General features: G+C 45.2%; 1 protein-coding gene across 9 annotated transcripts in view; it reads right to left on the bottom strand.

Annotated features, from left to right (window-relative positions):
- LOC129815162 (ephrin type-B receptor 2-like) overlaps positions 1 to 22,846 on the bottom strand; it is a 175,724-nt gene that overhangs the window by 41,311 nt on the left and 111,567 nt on the right. For all 9 annotated transcript variants that reach the window (XM_055868636.1, XM_055868642.1, XM_055868640.1 and 6 more), the window contains exons 4-5: positions 6,475 to 6,630; positions 3,318 to 3,653 (exon numbers count right to left, since the gene is read on the bottom strand). In XM_055868636.1, the coding sequence (XP_055724611.1) occupies positions 3,318 to 3,653; positions 6,475 to 6,630 (492 nt within the window). The remainder of the gene's footprint in view (positions 1 to 3,317; positions 3,654 to 6,474; positions 6,631 to 22,846) is intronic.

Here is a 22,846-nt window from a genome sequence, read left to right as displayed (position 1 = left end):
GTAGAATCAATGTGATTCACTGCCTGTAAGGCAACACAAAATGGGACACTATCATTGATCATCTATACCATTCATTATCTATTTTGTGATTGGTGTAAAAGACATCCCCGGCAGACATGACTGACACGGTGATAACATGAATTCCTCTCAGAACCACAACATTTATCGGTCACTCATTGAAAGCTCTGGTGTTGGGCTTGTGTGTGTTCCTCATTCAATCAAACAGCCCTTCAGTGTGTGAGTGTGGGTGTGTGTGCGTCCGTGCATGTGAGTGTGTGTCGGACCAGAGAAGACTAGCGGTCTCTGTGTCTTTTAGAGCACAGGACAAAATCACATGCTGCCAGTGAAATGTCAGGGATGTGTCTGATTAAACACTTAAAGGGGGGTGGTGGGATTTTAGCAACCATTTTATCCCCTAGCAATGATGATGAGAGAGCGAGATTGTGTGTGTTATAAATGATTAACCCCCAGTAATCATTATGAAAGAAAGCTAAAGGCTAGCTTTGTCTTCAGCCATTTGTCCCCTGTACCCCTAGCCACTCTACATGTGTGTGGGTGTTTTCTGTGCCTTCCCACAGCCCAGGGGTATCATTCCAGGCCCCGAGCAGACAGACAAAATAAACCATTGATTTTTTTGCTCAATAAGGCCTTGTTAAGGTTGCTCCCGTGCCACACAACAGATGAATCACTAAAGCAGTATAACCCAGGCAAGCAACTCCTGTATTAACATTCCAGCTCTAATAGTATTACCAGAGGGTTGCAGACAGTATTCTGTGTCTGATGGTGGACTGAGGCATTACTACTCATCTGAGGGCTTGTCTCATCACTGCCCTCCTCTCTTCGTCTCTTGTCCTAACTCATCAAGTCATCGTCACACATTTGTGTCTCACTAAAAAAACTCCCACTCTGTTCTGCCACCCCTCCTCTGCCACAGACATGCTGCCTCAGAGTCACACCAAATTACCTCTCTCTCCCCCTCTCCCTTTTTCACTCTCTCTACTTCTCTCTTCTCTCCCTTTCTTTCTGTCTTTCTCTCTCTCTTTCTCTCTTTCTCTTTTCATTGTTTATAGGCCCACCATTAAATATTATGGAAAACATTGCGTTGATCATCTATTTTCAATATTTGATGGAGGAGAAAAGCTGATCATTAGTGAATAGTTTGGTTGTGACTCATCATTATGAGGATTTCTGGGCTATTTATCAAGGCCAAAATCTGAACCCTTTTTGATTTTGTGGGAATTAGTCATATCCTCACAAAACAAGCGTCACTTTATTATGTGACTGACTCTACAGTATGAAAATAAATACTGCACTATTAGGCAGCCATGCACGTCCTCAGTCACAGGAAAACTGTTGATGAGCATAACAGAGTGTGGTGGGGGTTACAGTATGTGTAATGTGCTTGATTGGGGGTGGTGAATGAGAACTCACCCTCGTCTCCTCACACCCTGTTCGTTTCCCCCTCGTCAACAAATTCCAGCAGCCGAGGACGGGAGTCGTTCACATGAGGAACACTTTCACGCCAGTCACATCCAATTTACTTATGTATTTGTTTCTTTCAAGCCCCCAGCACATAGCTTTAGGTTCCAAACGTGTCTGATTAACAAAAATACACACACACACACTCACTTTCTCTCTGTAAAGTAAGGGGGAGGTACGGGGCCGGCACTGCTAATTAGGGGTGACATGATGTTTATGTAACCTCCAAGCTTCCCAAACCAGACACAATTAAGGGCCCCTGGTCCCACTGACCCCGGCCCCAGCCCACTGTGGAACCACACAGCAATGCCCCTCTGTCCCAGGCAGGACCCAGGCTGGTCACAGGGCAGGGGGAGGGGTAGTGAGCCAAAGTTCAGTCTCTTTAACAGCTCTCTCTGACGGGAGCTCTGGAGATGTAATACAAAGTGACGGCCACTTCAGTGCAGAGCCCCCCAATTTCCGCCAGGACTCTATGGCAGGGGAAGGGGGAGAAGGCTGGGGCAGGGGTGGCAGACTTGTTGTGGCCCAGTGTGTGAGGGGCCTCATTAGAAGGCTTTACTGCACTCTGAGACCCTCATTACCCCCCCACCCCCACCCCCTCCACCCTGCCACCTCCCACATACACACACACACTAATCACTTACTTCAAAACACACCATCAAAAAGAGGTGGTTCTTTCAATTCATACATCCGTTTTAAGTTGTATTAAAAACTCAGAGAGATGTTTTTAAGCAATATTATTTGACTGACTACAGGATGCAACCTACTAGTATTGCATGCTGCTTTAAAAACAAATCTGATTCAAATGTGTTGAAATGTGCTGTATGAGGCCCATATAGTCTATCCCACAGAATGCATAACTGTTTCTTCCTTTTCAATGCCTTTTATCTTACATGCATCTCTGCAAACTTCCTCGCTTGAATCATAGTGAGTCACATCCACGTAAGAACTTAAGTAGGATGGAGAAGTTTTATATGTCCACTTTAATAATCCACAGTAACACAGGGCCTTGGGGAGCTCAGTCATAGAAGGCCAGTCAGATGAGAGATGACAGGCACTTACTCATACTGCCAACAGGACACAAAGCCCTGGCGTAGATAAAGCCTGTAGCCCGTATCCCCGCTCATCAGTGCTCAGGCAGCACAGCCTGGCACACCAAATGATGCGTCTCATACAGACAATTAAAGAGCAAATCAATTCTGCTGCTTGGATTAAATAATGGAGGCGCAGTCATTTACAACCACAAAGCACACAGTGGAAAACATGCACGGCTACCATAGTTACAGGAGACATTGATTGCAGCATGTTTCTCCAAGATCCCACAGATGAAAAAGTTAGGCCAATCACAAACAGACCTGTTGTTCATTAGAGGTTATTATTCACTGAAAATACAATGGCTTCTTACTAATCTTCCCATTACATTTTGGGTGCAGTTTTTAAGGCAGCTCGTAGAGGGCATGGGGATCATAGTGAAGTCAAGGCTTATTACCAAAGACTTCATAAACCTAATAAGTAACACTAGATCTGAGTGGCTGGATGAAGCAAGGGACTGAGATGTTAGGACTGTAATCACCACACAGCAGTCAGGGGAGACAGGAGGGAGAGTAGTGCTCACTACGCTGAGCTACTCTGTCTGAGAGCCCTGATGAGGTCACACTCTGAGGACCAACAGGCCATCAAACCCTGCCTGTGACGTCATCAACAATCCTCTCCTGTTTAAGAACAAATATGCATACTTACTCCACACTCGAGGAATATGAAACTGAGTCATTGTGTGTGTTTGTGTGTGTGTGTGCCTGCGAGAGAGACATAGAGAGCATAAGGAAGAGTGTACTCACCAGCCTGGTTGGTTGTGATGTTGACGGAGGAGTACTGTGGTGAGTAGGGGCTCTGCTCGGAGACCCCATTGACGGCCTGCACCTCGAAGGTGTACTGTGTGTGCGCCAGCAGGTCACTGATGTAAACACGGGGCTCTGTCAGACCCAGCTGGCGGGGTACAAACTGGACATTGTCGCCACAGCGCGTGCAGCCTCCCCGGCCCCCTCCACAGCTCTTACAGATGATGTTGAAGACCACATCCTCACGGCCACCTGACTCCCTAGGAGGCTGCCACTCCAGTATCAGAGACGTCTCGTTCACGATAGACAGAACGTTCTGAGGAGCCGACGGCACCGCTGGAAACACACAGACAATAGACAGTCAACTGAGATGGTTTCTGTTAGGAATGTGAGAAGCATTTACAGTAGTCTCATACACTACATGACCAAAAGTTTGTGGTCGCCTGCTCGTCGAATCATTTCATTCCAAAATCATGGGCATTAATTTGAAGTTTGGTCCCCCTTTGCTGCTATAACAGCCTCCACTCTTCTCGGAAGGCTTTCCACTAGATGTCGGAACATTGCTGCGGGGGCTTGCTTCCATTCAGCCACAAGAGCATTAGTGAGGTCGGGCACTGATGTTGGATGATTAGGCCTGGCTCACAGTCGGCGTTCCAATTCATCCCGAAGGTGTTTGATTGGGTTGAGGTCAGGGCTCTGTGCAGACCAGTCAAATTCTTCCACACTGATCTCGACAAACCATTTCTATAGGACCTCACTTTATGCACGGGGGCATTGCAATACTAAAACAGGAAAGGGCCTTCCCCAAACTGTTGCCACAAAGTTGGATGCACAGAATCGTTTAGAATATCATTGAATGCTGTAGGATTAGGATTTCCCTTCACTGGAACTCAGCCCGAACCATAAAAAACATCCTCCTCCACCAAACATTACAGTTGGCACTATGCATTCTGGCAGGTAGTGTTCTCCTGACATCTGCCAAATGCAGATCCGTCCGTTGGACTGCCAGACGGTGAAGCTTGATTCATCACTCTACAGAATGCGTTTCCACTGCTGCAGAGTCTAATGGCGGCAAGCTTTACACCACTCCAGCCGACGCTTGGCATTGCGCATGGTGACCTTAGGCTTGTGTGCGGCTGCTCGGCCATGGAAACCCATTTCATGAAGCTCCAGACAAACTGTTACTGGGCTGACGTTGCTTCCAGAGGCAGTTTGGAACTCGGTAGTGAGTGCTTCAACTGAGGACAGACGTGCTATGCGCTTCAGCACCCGGCGGTACCGTTCTGTGAGGTTGTGTGGCCTACCACTTTGCGGCTGTGCCATTTTTGCTCCTAGATGTTTCCACTTCACAATAACAGCACTTACAGCTGATCAGGGCAGCTCCAGCAGGGCAGAAATTTGACGAACTGACTTGTTGGTAAGGTGGCATCCTATGACGGTGCCATGCTGAAAGTCACTGAGCTCTTCAGTAAGGCCATTCTACTGCCAATGTTGTCTATGAAGATTGCATGGCTGTGTGCTCGATTTTATACACCTGACAGCAACGGGTGTAGCTGAAATAGCCGAATCCACTCATTTGAAGGGGTGTCTGTACTTTTGTATATATAGTGTATGTGGAGTGTGGTTTGTCTACAGATTTAAGGTGTAAGAAAAACTAATGGACTCAATGTACTCTAGTTAGTTCAAAAGAACTACTTCATGACATTTAATTCAGATGTTGGCAGGGGAATTAAGTTTCTAGTGTCCTTGGAGTTCTTGAGGGTAGGAATACCAGAGCAAGTATCACCCTACTCAAATAACCCTTTCACTGGATGAGAGAGAACCCACACTCCTACAAATACAGTACAGTCTCTTTGAGGTCTTTGCCTGGTATGCTCAACTTAATCCTTCCCCCAGGAAGCCCATTTAAACACACTGGACATCAACATGAAGATAGGATGACTTTTCATGTCCATGTTGTCACATATTTGTTTCAATCTGTTGGTTATGTATAGCAAAGCATCATATGTAGTGCAGGACAGAAAAAGTGACTGTTGCTCATACACAACCACTACTTATAGAGGCATTACTGGTTGAAAGTAACATTCCCCATGGCATCACATTTGACTGACAGCCCAAACAAACACACAATGAGTACTGTTTATCTTTTACGGGCATGTGCAGCTAATTAGGGAGGATGCCCTCTCCAGGGCTAATGAGATAAACAACAAAATTCCCCCTGCCCATAAACACATAAACCTGAATTGATCACTTATTTAACTGCCCTTTTAATTGGCTCCCATTAACAGACCTCCAGGCCTGGAGCAATGCCCATCGAAGCCCTCTGTGTGTCTCTCTCTCTCTCACGCAAAAACAGCCTCCTAAACATCGTCTCTTTCCTGGGGAGGGCTGGAATGGGCGGCTAATGGCCCCTGTTAGCTTGAGGGCCACTCAGATAGGCCCGTTTCCCTCCTTTAATCATCCTGGGCCCGCTGCGTTTAATACCAGCGACATGACGCTGCTTTCTCATTCACAACAGCTGCTCTGTTCCCAGAGCCGGGCTTATGCAAATCTCCTTTGTTGCAGGCGCTCAAATATTTCTGTCCCTCTCCCTTTCACAGAGGAGGGAAGGAGAAGAAAATCAGCCATGGTTGTGAAAGGAGCTCTCTCTCACTCTCTCTCTCTCTCTCTCTCTCTCTCTCTCTCTCTCTCTCTCTCAGCACACTATATATACTGCATATTCCTCTCTCTCTCTCTCTGTGTTCATGTCTTCCCCTTAATCTTTATCCCGCCTGTGTTCTCTTTCTCTTTTCTTAGACCCTTCGTTAACCATAAATTCAAATGGCTTCATTGGCATGACAAGAGGAATCTAGGCCTAGTCTATTCCCCCTGTCTGTCCCACTACAATGCTGCATGGCCTGACCCAGTAACCTCTGCTCTGGCTGAGGGCAGCAGGGCTCTATGATGTGAGGTGGGGAGGCTGGCCTATGTGTTTTGGGCCAAACCTGTTGGCAGTGCTGGGTGTATGTGAGGGACTGCTCTCTGACAGGCCTCCTCTGTTTCTGCTCAGAGAGGCTCTGGTGTCCTTTGATCTTTGATTCCTCTCAGTTCCTCAGGACCAGGGTGTGAAATTAAAAGAGTGTGTTTGTGTGTGCGTGTGTTGGTCAATAGTACATACTTGTGCAGGGCATCTGGAAGGGATCTGAGTCAGTGCGATAGTAACCGTTGCGGCACACACAGTTAGTGGCTCCTTCGTTGGTGGTGCGGCTGTTGATTGGACACTGCATGCAGGATACATCACCCTGTATAGGCTTGAAGAAGCCCGATGGACAAGCTGGGATAAAAACAGAAGAGAGAGAGAGATGAGATATGAACATATCCACATTTACATACTGTATTTCATGTTTAGTCAGTTTTATTCCCTGTTTGGCTTCATCTCACTACGAGACATGTGGTCCAGAGACCAAAATGCAAAAGAGACAAACACAGATCACAGTTGAGCATAAATATACATTAGTGCATCCTTCTCGCATGTGAGGGTTTCTCTGTGGAGATGACAACATAACATGTACAGTACTGTGTTTTACTTTAATTATTCAGCGTGCTCACAGCACACTAATTGCCTGAGACTCTCTGGAGTGGACTACTTCCTGTTAAGTGCTCTTTAAAGGTCCTCTACTCTTGCTGGGAGAGTGGCAGGAAAACTTACAGCCATGGTTAGGGGTGGTGATCACACACTACTGCATCAAAACTGTGTGTGTGTGTGTGTGTGTGTGTGTGTGTGTGTGTGTGTGTGTGTGTGTGTGTGTGTGTGTGTGTGTGTGTGTGTGTGTGTGTGTGTGTGTGTGTGTGTGTGTGTGTGTGTGTGTGTGTGTGTGTGTGTGTGTGTGTGCATGCGAAAAAGCAGTCAAGCACTACCATTTACAGTGAAACTCACTCTCCCTGAAATCCTCTTCATCCTTACCTCAGTTACCCCCCACTCCTGCCACACACACACACACACACACACACACACACACACACACACACACACACACACACACACACACACACACACACACACACACACACACACACACACACACACACACACACACAGCGGAACCCTTCCCAGAATGCACAGCAGCCCCTGCTCAAGCACCATGTCAAGAGCTGTTTTTGTACTGGGGTCAAACCAGCTGAGGTTGGTATAGCTTGAGATAATCACCACCCACCTCCCTCCCTGTCTCCCCATCCGTAAATGGAGGAAATGGAGTAGTGTGGGGACTCGCTACGAGCTAAAGTCACGCATGAAAAATCCACACACAGGAGGTGCCACACTTATGAATGACCTTCACAGAGTTATGAATGTCCTTATGCCAATGCTACCTGCTGTGATACATTATGTAACATTGGGATTGCAAAAAAAAAACATCTGGAGGAATCCTTATCCTGTTGAATACTCTGCACCAAAACCCATCTCACAAACTCTCACTATGTTCCATATCTAGGAATAATAAAACCGTAATTTCCCTATCATCCCTGGTCTGAGCTGCCAATTACAGCTGGATTAAAGTGTGTGTCATATGGAAACGTCTGCAGCTGGAACTTTATTTGGAGAAGGTCAAATCACAAGGCAGGATAAGTCTGGGTTCAATCCCACTGTTTATACTAGGAAGACAGATACCAGTTCCCAGTGACCATGCTGGAACACCATGCTGGAGCAGGATTACTGCTCTTTTCCAATCCCAACTCCCCACAAACTCCCTGGAAAACACATCTCAATCATCATCCTCTGTCCAAGACTGCTGCACACACTAGAGCACTGCTGTGCTTTAGTAGCCCAATCCCTGGCCCTGGCCCATCAAACTCAGATTCCTTAGAAAAAAGTGTCACACAAACAGAGGAACATTTTCAGTGAGGCTGATGCATCCTGTGGAAAGATCATTGTCATAAACATCAGCCGCAGGAAGCAGTATTGGGGATAAAATTGAGGAAATCTGATCAAGCTTCAATAAATATTAGCCTCAATATATTTTTCTTCTCCTGTGATTGATGGGGGAAAGCGATCTGGTACAGAGTGAAACATGAGGCCGGCACATTCACACTGCCAGTCACCAGAGTCACTGAATGAGGCCCCAGCTACAGATCTGTGGATTGGGACTGAGACTAAAGAACACAGTGGTCTATGGCAGTGAAGAGCTCAGAGGAACGCCACCAAAGAAAATAGCAGAAAGAGCCAGCGAGAGGGAAAGGAGAAGGGGTGGAGCAGAGGAGAGAAGAAGAGAAAGACAGAAGGCAGTAGGCGGCGCTTACGATTGAATAATGGGTGTTTAGGGCAAGCATGTTTTATATGGAAGAGAGAGTTGGGAAGGGGGCACGGTGTCAACAACTAGGCCTATTGTCTATTGTTTGGTAGCCGTATATGACCAGGTATCGCTTTTTCTGTCTTTATTGTTCCTACTGTCCTGTAGCATCCATGACAGAGAGATAGAGAGACTGACAGACAGAGAAACAGACAGACCAGGCTGTGTTAGATGTGGGGCTCAGCTTGTCACCACCAGGGCCATATATATATATTTTTTTGGGGGGTGGGGATTCCACCAGTCTTTCAAGAGGCTGTGTTGGAGGGCTGGGGAGCTGCTCGGTGTCAGATGTAGCCTGCGGACGAGTGCATAGCTCTGATTAAAAAGCAGATCAGCGCTTTGATTCCCTCCTCACTCAGATTGGTAGTGTTGAGCTGTTTGATCACAATCTCCCTCGACTCGCTCAGTCAACATGCAATGGCTAAAGCCTTATTATGATGCAGCTTCTGACATCCCTCTGGCAAGGGGAGGTAATAATAAGGGGAATATTCATTGCTGGTGTTTTATTTTCCCTCCTTTTATTCTTTTCAAATATATGTCTCTATTAATATCCTTAAATAAATAAGCACGTTTTCTCAGCTTTCTGGATTTTGACAGAAGTGATGAAACGCTGCATTAAGTCAAGAAGAAAAGGCGCACAGAAACATTCTAATGGAATTTATAAACACTTCAGATTTAATTTAGTGTCAGCTGTGTCAAAGGGTCCAGATCACCTCAAAGTGGTTCCAGGCACACGCCAAGAAAGGAAAGGCTTGGCTGTCACATCTCAATGACTGCTGTTCTCCAGAGCAGAGGCAACACAGTGACTGGCTAGAGCCCAACCCTTTCTGTCTGTGTTATGAACTTTAATAACACATCCTGACATAAAGAATTTATTTGGGAGTACTGTTGACTCACTGTATAAAAAGGGTATTGTGAGAGGTAAGTCCTCCGTGCCAGGGAGCCAGTCAGGTTTTACAGCAGGTCATTTGCTGGTTGTTTCAAAGGCTTCCCGGAAGTTTCAGCCAGGCAAATGTATGTTAATGGAAAGAGAGAACCTGCAGCTCAGAGCCACTGTATAAAGCCTAGTCTGTGTGAAAAGGTGGGGCTCCATTGTTTTCAGTGGCAGTGCTGATGATGAAGCCAGCCACTACTGGAAACATTCTGAGCTGACAGTGCATCTGGCTTCTCCAGCTCCGTTTGAACAGACACACACATGCACACACAAACGTGCACGTACAGACACATACAGTACATGCACACACACACACACACACACACACACACACACACACACACACACACACACACACACACACACACAGACATAAATATTTGCAGGCAGCACAGCAGCAGAACGGTGTGCCCAGACAGTCAGGAAGAACCCAAACAAAGGCTGGGCATTTGGCATTTCCATCATGGCTGTCTGAGCTGTGCAGTGCCTTACCATGGCCAGGGAATCATCTGGCTGATAACAGCCACTAATCCAGCCAAAGGCATGTCTATTGAGAGAAACCCATGACCTGTTCCACACCTCTCCCGTCCCCGTCCCCGTCCCCCAGCAACCCCACCCGACAGAGAGGTCCTTTGTCCACACCCCCCACGCCCTCTCCTGTTTCCCCATTCCTCCTATTCAGCTGCTTCAAAACCAGCCCCCAAAAATGCTGAATTTAATGAAAGCAGCACTCAAAAAGAGACAAGGGAGAGAAAGGGGTAAGGTGTGTGTGCGTGTGTGCGTACGTGCGTGTGTGAGTGTTCATTACGTGTGAGTGTGAAAGACAAAAGGCTGGAGGGGAAAGAACTGGAGGTGTGAGGTTTTGTTAGCGCAGCAGAAAAAAAGTGCTGAAAGCTGTGAAAATGGGCAGAGTCACAGGGCTTCTCTGTGTGGACGTTTTCTATTGTCACAGAGAGAGAGGGCCACTGTAGGGAGCGATGGGCTTGGTCGTCATGGCACTTCTGCTCTCTAAACAATTTGGATCACTGGTAAAAATAGATGAGATGTTATCCCTTAATAAGGATAGACCATAAAGAGAGAGGGGCTGTTTTGTACCCTACTTACTGTCTGATGAAGGAGCAAATCAGATCCAAATTAGAAGAGGAAAAACTGTTAGCTATAATATGGATAGCGAATACACTTGTACTGTTCTGAATCCTGAGATGTTTTCTCTGCAGTGGTCACATGTGAGGAGGAGCTAACCTTGTGATGGGCCAGCCAGCTGTGCAAGCCATGGCCACAAGTTAACCTAAGGTGAGCATCCATATTGTAGGTAGGGGGTGTAGGTAAAGCCAGTCTGTCCCCTTCATGCCGGCCCTTCCATAGGGAACACACTTCTATTTGGCTGAGCAGTGACACACAGGGCCCCAGAATTCAATTAAGGCCTGGGTCTCACACAGGGCCAGCTAATTCAATCAAAGCGGTGTGAAAGCAATTAGACGACTGGCATTCACTTCACCCCACACACAGGCACAAATTAGATATTCACTTCCCTCTCTAGGTTTCCCTGTCTGATGCAATTAGCGTGCCTGTATCTCGGCGTGGCTCGCACTGGGGAGCAGGGTGTGAGGGTGACCAATGACCTACTGGGCGTAAATTAAGCTTCTCTCCACCTCCTGGACAGGACAGGAACACTTCCTGTGTGAGTAAGTCGGACGCCCACTTGCACTACTAAGGAGAGGAGAGGGCTGGACTTCACAGTGATTCAGAGGCTGGGGTCAAAACAGCAGCCTTCACTGGTTGTGCAGTCCCCTCAAGGCCCAGTGAGTGATGGCTGCTTTCATCTTACATTCTATCCATGTGTGTGAAGACTGCACATGTATGTAAGTCTATGTTGTCGTTGTGTATTAATTATGTATGAATGTGTGTGTGTGAGTGTGTGTATCTGCAGAAGGATCTGGCAGGTGGAAGGTGAGTCATTGTCAGTGCCCCTGCTCTAAGCTATGTTCCTCTACAGTTGTCAGTGAGCTCTCCTCAGACAGCATCCAACCCAAATCCACCCAGCGGGCGCCATGGAGACAGATTAGGTGCTACGGCGGAGCCCGTGTGAGCGGGAGATTAGTAGGAAACGTGTGAGACACCTGGGAAATGGCCTCTCAACAGCTGGAGAGGGGAGGGCCCAGGCTCTCAATACAGACTAGAAAGCCGGCACATGTCCCAACACACACACACACACACACGCACACGCACACGCACACACACACACACACACACACACACACACACACACACACACACACACACACACACACACACACACACACACACACACACAATGCTGACAGAATGCATTTATAAACAACCCCTGGCCACAGCCCAGAGGACAATTTCAGCTATCTATACATCTCCTAGGTGCCAAATACCAGGCTCAGATGTACTCTGTACCCCAGTCTTGGTATCAGAGGTTTCTCTCACTGGGGCACAGAGTACATGAGTACAACCCCCAGTATAACTGTGGTATGGGTTAGCATTCAAGGACAAAAGGAACATGGGCCAGGTCAACATAGTAGGTCACTAAAAATAATCTGCTGGTGGATTAAAAATGTTGTAACCTGATAACAGCAGTAAAGTTATTTCCAGAAACCCAACGTCCTCATTCATTATCCCCATTCATTACACGTAAGAAACAACAAACACCTCTGCACACACTTAGACCCTCTCCCCATACCTTATTGTCACATGTGGCAAACATTATCTTTCTCATTCAAACGACATATCCATGGTGTTCCTTGAGTTGGAACACCACGCAGTCATAATGATTATCAGGTCATAAATACCCCCAAAATGTATAATCAGCCAAGGGAAAAGTGTCTTAACCACAGTATTTCCATAGTGTCTGATAACTACCATGTGTCAATAGAATGGGGGAAAGATGAAAGGGAAGAATCTCTGGAGCCATACATGCAGCACAGTAATAATGTCTGGAATTTTCACTGCTGCTTTTTTTCCCCCCTCATTTTTTTCCACACTGAGAATAAAAACTGAAATGGGGTATGGTAAAATTACAGGCATTTGAGCCGACACAAAAAAATTGTGAAGGGTCATTTCATGCAGGCAGATCACTTGACAGCTTGCTCTCTGGAGGGTCCAGGGGGCCAATCAGGTTGGAGGTAGACCCCCGAGCCCCGGCCTCGGTATATGGGGCTGCAGATGGTTGGGGTGTGGCCAGAGAGAGTCAGGCAGACCCCTGTAAAATAATTAATCTCCATTAAAGATGCCCTGTCAACCTCAACCTGCTACATATCCTGCCTGCAGTCACAGGAGCTACCTCTGAAACTCCCCTTATCTCCCTACTGATAATTAGGATGATCACAAAAAATAGTAAAACAGGAAGATACATACAGCATTGAATTGCCTGTAGAGATAACCGTTGTCAAGCACACAAAAACCCATATTTGACACATAGATCCTCAGTTGCTAAATCATGCTCTCTGGTGAAGAGTTACACAATGATACGTCAAGTGGAATGTACAGTAATAGACAAAAGTTTGGACACACCTACTAATTCAAGGGTTTTTCTTTATTTCTACTATTTTCTACATTGTAGAATAATAATGAAGACATCACAACTATGAAATAATACCTATGGAATCATGTAGTAACCAAAAAATATATTTTATATTTGAGATTCTTCAAAGTAGCCACCTTTTGCCTTGATGACAGCATTGCACATTCTTGGCATTCTCTCAACCAGCTTCATGAGGTAGTCACCTGTTTTTATTAACAGATGTGACTTGTTAAAAGTTAATTTGTGTAATTTCTTTACTTCTTGTGTCCCGTGTGGTTTAGATGGTAGAGCATGGCGCTTGCAACGCCAGGGTTGTGGGTTCAATTCCCACGGGGGGACCAGGGTTCAATTCCCATGGGGGGACCAGGATGAATATGTATGAACTTTCCAATTTGTAAGTTGCTCTGGATAAGAGCGTCTGCTAAATGACTTAAATGTAATGTAAATGTCTTAATGTGTTTGAGCCAATCAGTTGTGTAGGGTTGGTAAACAGAAGATAGCCCTATTTGGAAAAAAACATGTCCAAATTATGGCAAGAACAGCTTAAATAAGCAAAGAGAAACAACAGTCCATCATTACTTTAAGACATGAAGGTTAGTCAACCCTCCACAGGAATGGAAGACCCAGAGTTACCTCTGCTGCAGATGATAAGTTCATTAGAGTTACTAGCCTCAGAAATTGCCACACACACACATACACACCTCAGATGGCAGTCCAAATAAATGCTTCACAGAGTTCAAGTAACAGACACATCTCAACATCAACTGTTCAGAGGAGACTGCGTGAATCAGGACTTAATGGTCGAATTGCTGCAAAGAAACCACTACTAAAGGACACCAATAAGAAGAGAGACTTGCTTGGGCCAAGAAACACAAGCAATGTACATTAAACTGGTGGAAATCTGTCCTTTGGTCTGATGAGTCCAAATTTGAGATTTTTTGGTTCCAACCGCCATGTCTTTGTGAGACGCAGAGTAGGTGAACGGATAATCTCCGGATGTCTGGTTCCCACCGTGAAGCATCGAGGAGGAGGTGTGATGGTGTGGGGGTGCTTTGCTGGTGACACTGTCTGTGATTTATTTAGAATTCAAGGCACACTTAGCCAGCATGGCTACCACAGCATTCTGCAGCGATATGCCATCCCATCGGGTTTGAGCTTAGTGGGACTATCATTTGTTTTTCAACAGGACAATGACCCAAAACAAACCTCCAGGCTCCTTAAGGGATATTTGACCAAGAAGGACAGTGATGGAGTGCTGCACCAGATGACCTGGCCTCCACAATCACCTGACCTCAACCCAATTAAGATTGTTTGGGATGAGTTGGACAGCAGAGTCAATGAAAAGCGGCCAACAAGTACTCCGAATATGTGGGAACTCCTTCAAGACTGTTGGAAAAGCATTCCAGGTGACTACCTCATGAAGCTGGTTGAAAGAATTCAAAGAGTGTGCAAAGCTGTCATCAAGGCAAAGGGTGGCTACTTTGAAGAATCTAAAATATAAAACACTTTTTTGGTTACTACATGATTCCACATGTTATTTCATAGTGTTGATGTCTTCACTATTATTCTACAATGTAGAAAATAGTAAAAATAAAGAAAAACCCTGGAATGAGTAGGTGTATCCAAACTTTTGACTGGTACTGTAGGTGTTACTCCTCCCCAGCTCATTATAGTCACTGATGTTGTCAGTGGTAAGGAGGACAAAAGAGTCTGTCCTGTCTTTATCCACACAAGACATTTCAGAAAGGTGCTAAAAGGAGTTACTGTATTCATCATCTCTACTGGCTTTGTACTGCAACACTTCACACTGTGAATGGTGTTACATAAAGCACATAGCTGGATCTCCCAGACTGATTCAACGCAGCTTCACTCAGCACTGCCATGCTACCATGATTTAAGAGAGTCATGGTGGCTATTGTACTAGGAGTGTTACAGTGATCCAGGATGGGGAGAAAACAATGACTTTCTCCATCAGCACTTGAACGGGAATTCTCTGTTGAGAATTTGAGACGTAAGGGACAAGTAGGAAACGGGACGATGTAGGAGTGATCTCGTGTCAGAATTTCTCCTGTCATTGTGAGGGGGACAAAGGACATGGACACATACCCTTATACACCCCCCCCCCCCATGGGAACAGTTTACCTGCCAATACTCAGGACACACCCAACAACATGGGGATTAGGGTTGTATAAAGCAGTTGGTCATGACATTTCCCCCTTACTGGAACAGTAATATCTTGGATGATGAAATCATGCTTTTTGCTTTATGAAATGTATCGCGCCTCTGGGATAGGGGGAAGGGAGGGCAGACAGCGCACACACACACACACATACAGAGCACATACAAACACATATAAACTCACACACACACACAAACACACACCATGCTATGATTCATAGTTTTCTTTAGGGAGTATGTGTGTCTCCACTCCACTATCCATATCAATGTGTTTGGAGTCTTTATGAGTTTTGACGGCGACTGTCAGAGCCCTGGCCCCTAAACTCCCAAATGTACCCTTTTCTCAAGGACAGGCTGTTGCCTGGGAAACAGGAGCTCCTGTCATGGAGGACCTCACCGTTCCGCATGCTGCACCTAGAGCTTCGAGCTGTGATCAGAGACACTGTCTAGAACAGGAGGAGGAGGAGGAGAAGGAGCACCTCCTGCAGACAACCATGGTGTTAAAGTGGAACGGACAGCATTTTAACAACATTAAATAGTATTAACATTTGTTCATATACACCCCCAGAAAGAATATGATGCCCTTGTTGTTATTTTCTGACAAGCAAGCACTCATTTTCACGTTTTCATACATTCAGAGAATGTTTGGGAATGACATAGAGTAAGGCATTTGTGAAAATTCTATAGCAATATAGAGTGGGAAAGCAGCCATACGTTTGGACAATTAATAGACACTGCAGTAAATAAAACCTAATAAAAACATCTGTCATGTCCAGGACCGGAGTCTACACAGACCAGTGTGCCATAGCCAATCAGAGTTACAATAGGCCAATATGCAAATAAGCCATTTACCACATAGGCAGACCTCTCTAGCGACTTTTCTTGGTAAAAGATTCTAGCGACAAATTCAGCTACTTAAACGGGCCTCCCATCATTCACTTTGAACTGGACTGTGTATTTAGAGGCAGTAGCAACACCCGACTTTAGATTATTAGAAAGCATTCACCAAAAGCCATAAATACAACTGAATAGATTTCTGCAAATATGTAAATCCCACGGGTGTCCTCTTACATTTGGAAACTTTACGTTCCTATCGATCAAACAACCATGAAATGCTAACTCTCCCTCAGTTGCCTATGCACATCAACAACAACAAAATCAACAACTAATATTAGCCAAAGTGAGATGAACTAAATGAGGGAACAGTAGATAAACCCTCTTAAACTTTGTCAGTTGGCCGTCAAAATTGCACTCAAACAATGTGGAATAGTAGTCTGCTCGCCCTGCAGCTTGCCTGCCGATGCATGCTTGTCCCAACCTACGTTTTAACAAATGAATGGGAACTTGCCTGCCTACCCGTCTATTTGATAGATGCCAAATACATTTGATTGACAACTAAGAGATATGCTAACTGTGGATAACAGAAAAAAGATATGGGGAAGGGAGGAAGTTGTCAACTTACCCACTCGTCCAATGACATCCTCCCAGCAGCAGCAAACATTAGGCTCCAGATTTTTAGCTTGCTAAATTTAATAGGGACAAAAATAAATAAGCTAGCCCATTAGCCACATTATGACTGACTTGTGACCATTGCCCTTGCTAATTTGAGTGTATTGACATTCCAGGCCTTGGTTACATTTGTCAGTTTTTGTCGAACATATTAAGTCACTGTAACTAAAACAGTGCATCCCGAATGGCTGGAGGAAGCAAACAATGTACCAGGCCAGCAGTGATTTACAACCTGATAGCAATATTTATTGGACTACCAAGAAATGTATTGGTGAATTATATTAATCATGCATTGAACTGCATCCATCTATTCTGCCTTACTCTACGTCATGGACTTGTTTTGTCAAATATAACCTATTTTTAAAACAAGGTGGTTTGGTTTGTAGCAAAACTGTGAATTTGATATTTTGACTGATATTATGATTGTCTGTTTCATATCTGTACACTTCAACGTGTACATGACAATAAGAGGATTCTTTGAATTCCAGTCAATGATTTGTTGATTGAAATCATCCGTATCAAAATCACTGGGCAGTATTTTTTCACCTAGCACAAAACAACTAAGCCCCGGATGGCTGTGGGTATCCCGGGTAGGTGAGAAGCATGCAGTGAGGGATCTTTTGTTGCCCAGAGACAGATGCAGGAAATAGCTGACAGAGGCTGTCTCTACTGTGTGCATGGAGGAGGGGTCTCTCTCTCTCGCTCTCTCTCTCTCTCGCTCTCTCTCTCGCCCTCTCTCTCTCTCTTTTTCTGCCTCTGTATCTCCCTCTGTATCTCCCTCTGTCTCTCCCTTTGTCTCTCCCTCTCTCGCTCCCTCTCTCGCGCCATCAAAACAAAGCAGTACCAGTCCGGCCCTTAGTGACAGAGGCTCCCCAAGGTGGGGTCTGCATGATGGACAGGAGGCATAAAGGGACTGTGTTGCCCGTCACTGGAGACAAGGAGGCAACATGGGGTAGTGGGATGGGGGGGGGGGGGCATTGCAGGGAGCAGCTGGCATTGAATCCTGTCACTGTCCCTGTGTAACCCTCTGACGTACCCACACACGTACAAGCACATACACACACACACGCCACACACACACATACACAGTAAGATAAACATCGTCATTTACGAAACCCTGGGTATCATATTCATAATCTGTGTCTCATATCTGAAGCCTCCTATCCCTGGAGTGTATTTATTAGAGATGATATCACTTCTGACCACAAGGATTTAATGAGACGATGGGGAGTCTGAATTCTATTATCCATTCAATCTTCAACAGAAAAAACAACAGCTGCACCAAGCCCACCTAGTCACACACACATACACGTATGTCCCATAATGGGACATACACGTATGTCCCATATTATTTTTTAAATATACACAGTACTAGTCAAAAGTTTGGACACACCTACTCATTCAAGGGTGTTTCTTTATTTTTACTATTTTCTACATACAGAATCATGTAGTAACCAAAAAAGTGTTAAACAAATCAAGATTCTTCGAAGAGATTCTTCAAAGTAGCCACCTTTTGCGTTGATGACAGCTCTGCACACTTTTGGCATTCTCTCAACCAGCTTCATGAATTAATCACCTGGAATGCATTTCACTTAACAGGTGTGCCTTGTTAAAAGGTAATATGTGGAATTCTATCCTTAATGCGTTTGAGCCAATCAGTTGTGCAGTGACAAGGTAGGGGTGGGATACAGAAGATAGCCCTATTTGGTTAAAGACCAAGTGCATATTATGGTAAGAACTGCTCAAATAAGCAAAGAGAAACAACAGTCCATCATTACTTTAAGACATGAAGGTCAGTCATTCAGAAAATGTCAAGAACTTTAAAAGTTTCTTCAAGTGCAGTCATTAAAACCATCAAGAACTATGATGAAACCTGGCTCTCATGAGGACCGCCACAGGAAAGGAAGACCCAGAGTTACCTCTGCTGCAGAGGATAAGTTCATTAGAGGTTAACTGCACCTCAGATTGCAGCCCAAATAAATTCTTCACAGAGTTCAAGTAACAGAACATCAACTGTTCAGAGGAGGATGTGTGAATCAGGCCTTCATAGTCGAATTGCTGCAAAAAAACCACTGCTATAGGACACCAATATGAAGAAGAGAGCAATGGACATTAGACCAGAGGAAATCTGTCCTTTGGTCTGATGAGTCCAAATTTGAGATTTTTGGTTCCAACCGCCATGTCTTTGTGAGACGCAGAGTAGGTGAACGGATGATCTTTGCATGTGTGGTTCCCACCGTGAAGCATGGAGGAGGTTTGATGGTGTGGGGGTGATTTGCTGGTGACACTGTCTGTGATTTATTTCGAATTCAAGGCACAATTATCCAGCTTGGCTACAACAGCGTTCTGCAGCGATACACCATCCCATCTGGTTTACACCTCCAGGATGCGTAAGGGCTATTTGACCAAGAAGCAGAGTGATGGAGTGCTGCATCAGAAGACCTGGCCTCCACAATCACCCGACCTCAACCCAATTGAGATAGTTTGGGATGAGTTGGACCGCAGAGTGAAGGAAAAGCAGCCAACAAGTTATCAGCATATGTGGGAACTCCTTCAAGAATGTTAGAAAATCATTCCTCATGAAGCTGTTTGAGAGAATGCCAAGAGTGTGCAAAGCTGTCATCAAGACAAAGGGTGTCTACTTTGAAGAATCTATTTTTTGGTTACTACATGATTCCATATGTGTTATTTCATAGTTGTGATGTCTTCACTATTATTCTACAATGTAGAAAATAGTAGAAACAAAGAAAAACCCTGAAACGAGGTGTGTCCAAACTTTTGACTGGTACTGTACAGTCGTGGCCAAAAGTTTGGAGAATTAGTATTAATTTTCACAAAGTTTGCTGCTTCAGTCTCTTTAGATATTTTTGTCAGATGTTACTATGGAATACTGAAGTATAATTACAAGCATTTCATAAGTTTCAAAGGCTTTTACTGACAATTACATGAAGTTGATGCAAATAGTCAATATTTGCAGTGTTGAGCTTTCTTTTTCAAGACCTCTGCAATCCGCCCTGGCATGCTGTCAATTAACTTCTGGGCCACATCCTGACTGATGGTAGCCCATTCTTGCATTATCAATGCTTGGAGTTTGTCAGAATTTGTGGGTTTTTGTTTATCCACCCGCCTCTTGAGGATTGACCACAAGTTCTCAATGGGATTAAGGTCTGGGGAGTTTCCTGACCATGGACCCAAAATATCTATGTTTTGTTCCCCGAGCCACTTAGTTATCATTTTTGCATTATGGCAAGGTGCTCCATCATGCTGGAAAAGGTATTGTTCGTCACCAAACTGTTCCTGGATGGTAGGGAGAAGTTGCTCTCGGAGGAAGTGTTGGTCCCATTCTTTATTCATGGCTGTGTTCTAAGGCAAAATTGTGAGTGAGCCCACACCCTTGGCTGAGAAGCAACCCCACACATGAATGGTCTCAGGATACTTTACTGTTGGCATGACACAGGACTGATGGTAGCGCTCACCTTGCCTTCTCCGGACAAGCTTTTTTCCGGATGCCCCAAACAATCGGAAAGGGGATTCCTCAGAGAAAATGACTTTACCCCAGTCCTCAGCAGTCCAATCCCTGTACCTTTTGCAGAATATCAGTCTGTCCCTGATGTTTTTCCTGGAGAGAAGTGGCTTCTTTGCTGCCCATCTTGACACCAGGCCATCCTTCAAAAATATTTGCCTCACTGTGCGTGCAGATGCACTCACACCTGCCTGCTGCCATTCCTGAGCAAGCTCTGTACTGGTGGTGCCCCGATCCCGTAGCTGAATCAACTTTAGGAGACGGTTCTGGCGCTTGGTTCTGGCGCTTGCTGGACTTTCTTGGGCTCCCTGAAGCCTTCTTCACAACAATTGAACCGCTCTCCTTGAAGTTCTTGAAGATCCGATAAATTATTGATTTACTGGCAGCAATATCCTTGCCTGTGAAGCCCTTTTTGTGCAAAGCAATGATGACGGAACAATGATTCCAGTGACTTTGTGAAAATTAATATTTGTGTCATTCTCAAAAGTTGTGGCCACAACTGTATATATATTTTAAGTCGTGGCTGTCATTTCATGTATTTCATGTAGAGTATTTCAACAGAGGTGCCCTGTCCACCTATCCCTCAACCCCGTGTTTTATCACTGGTTGATAAATACTGCCACACCTGTACAGTTTATACATATCATTTTGAATTATTATTTTGGCAAGGAACCATCATGACCTTTTTGCAGAGCCAAACCAGTTCTCAATCATGGACTAACACCTTTCAGGAATCAACCCGTTCTTGCCTGTACTTGATATTGCACGCATAATGTCAACACATGATCCAAGCCTCACAGAGCTGAAGAAAAAAGATCCCTATTCCACCACAAGTTAGTGTTTTTCGTCATGAATGTTGTTGCCACAAAGTCATAAAATCAGATTGTAAACCTAACCCTAACTTTAACCCTAACCTTGACCCTGTCTAATCCTAACCTATTTTCATACATTTTTATAATATAGCCAATTTTTACTTTGCAGCTGGCCTATCTAAGGGGAAATCACTGCCTCCAGGACAAGACTTGTGACAATAAACATCAACCTGCTATTTCACCGCTGCAGAACTCAAAATGTACCCTATCCTGTGACCCACGTATACTTCATCAGATACTTAAGCAATAAGTCCATGAGGGGGTGTGGTATATGGCCAATATACCACGGCAAAGAGCTGTTCTTACGACCGACACAACGCGGAGTGCCTTGATACAGCACTTAGCCGTGGTATATTGGCCATATACCACAAACCCCCAAGGTGCCTTATTGCTATTATAAACTGGTTACCAACGTAATTAGAGCAGTAAAAATAAATGTTTTGTCATACCCGTGGTATACCACGGCTGTCAGTCAATCAGCATGCAGGACTCGCACTACACAGTTTATAACTTCATTTGTCAACTGGGTGTTAAAAAGATCCACTGATTCATGAAAATGTGTGTCAAAACAAGCCACACAAGAGCAAACCACCAGAACACAATTCCACCTGGTATCTCATCTCACACAAACTCTAAACAAACTGTGCAGCAGGAGACACACACACACATGCTCTTTAATAATGGCTAGCTTCCCTAGGCCACTACATCTGCGCCTGTCTGAATAGCAGAGGATTGTTCCGAGGTGATTCAGATGAAAGGTTTAATGACGCCCATGTAGGGGTGGAATACATTAAACGGCTCAATCATGGATCCAGAGTGAGGTGGTGCCCCAGAACATTTACACTGAATGAATGGATTGAGTAATTAGCCTTTAAACATGTAATTGATTCATCTAAAACAAGGGAAGCCTCTGCTATTCATCTTGGTGCATTTATTGTCTTCCACCCTCCATGACTATGTCCTTAACCCCGTTACAGAAAGGGGCTAGGCCAGCCGGGCTTCCCTCCATTTGTCCTAATCAATGGAGCCTGTTCAATCCAGACCTGGGGGGTCAGTGAAATTAAGTACCCAGCTCACACTGCATCGAGTTGGGGCCAACACAGCCTGGGCATGAGGGAGATGAGCATGGCCTTTGTTGCCATGGTAATGCTGGCTAGCCGAGCCACCGCCACCGCCACCGCCACCGCCACCGCCACTTCTCCCTCCCTGTCCCCTCCTTATTTATTTGGCAGATCCAAAATGGCTGCGCAGTGGAACAATGGCACTCCTCCATGACACTGAAGCAAATGTACTCCAAAATGAAATATACACATTTTCACCCTTCATTTTCTCAGAGATGATAAAACACGGGTGGAATGGGAGAGGGTGTGTCCTTGTTGGAATTGTTTCCATAGTCTAAACAACCCATATGTCACAGAGTTATGATCCAGAAGTACCATTCCCCAGGGCATAAATAAACAAGATGTATTGTATTGTAGCTATTGATCTAGAGATGAACCACTGCATTAATGGGTTTAATAAATAACCACACACCGCTATAGGACACTGTAGATGGTCAGAAATTGCATAATAGAAAGAGTGGGAATGAGCTTCAGACTGGCGGGGAAGCCTCCTTTTGCAGCTGGGTGCCTCGGTGATGGGG

The sequence above is a fragment of the Salvelinus fontinalis genome, chromosome 18 (genome assembly GCF_029448725.1).
Source record: "Salvelinus fontinalis isolate EN_2023a chromosome 18, ASM2944872v1, whole genome shotgun sequence".
Lineage (NCBI taxonomy): Eukaryota > Metazoa > Chordata > Actinopteri > Salmoniformes > Salmonidae > Salvelinus > Salvelinus fontinalis.
This window is presented reverse-complemented; position numbering and strand designations above follow the sequence as displayed.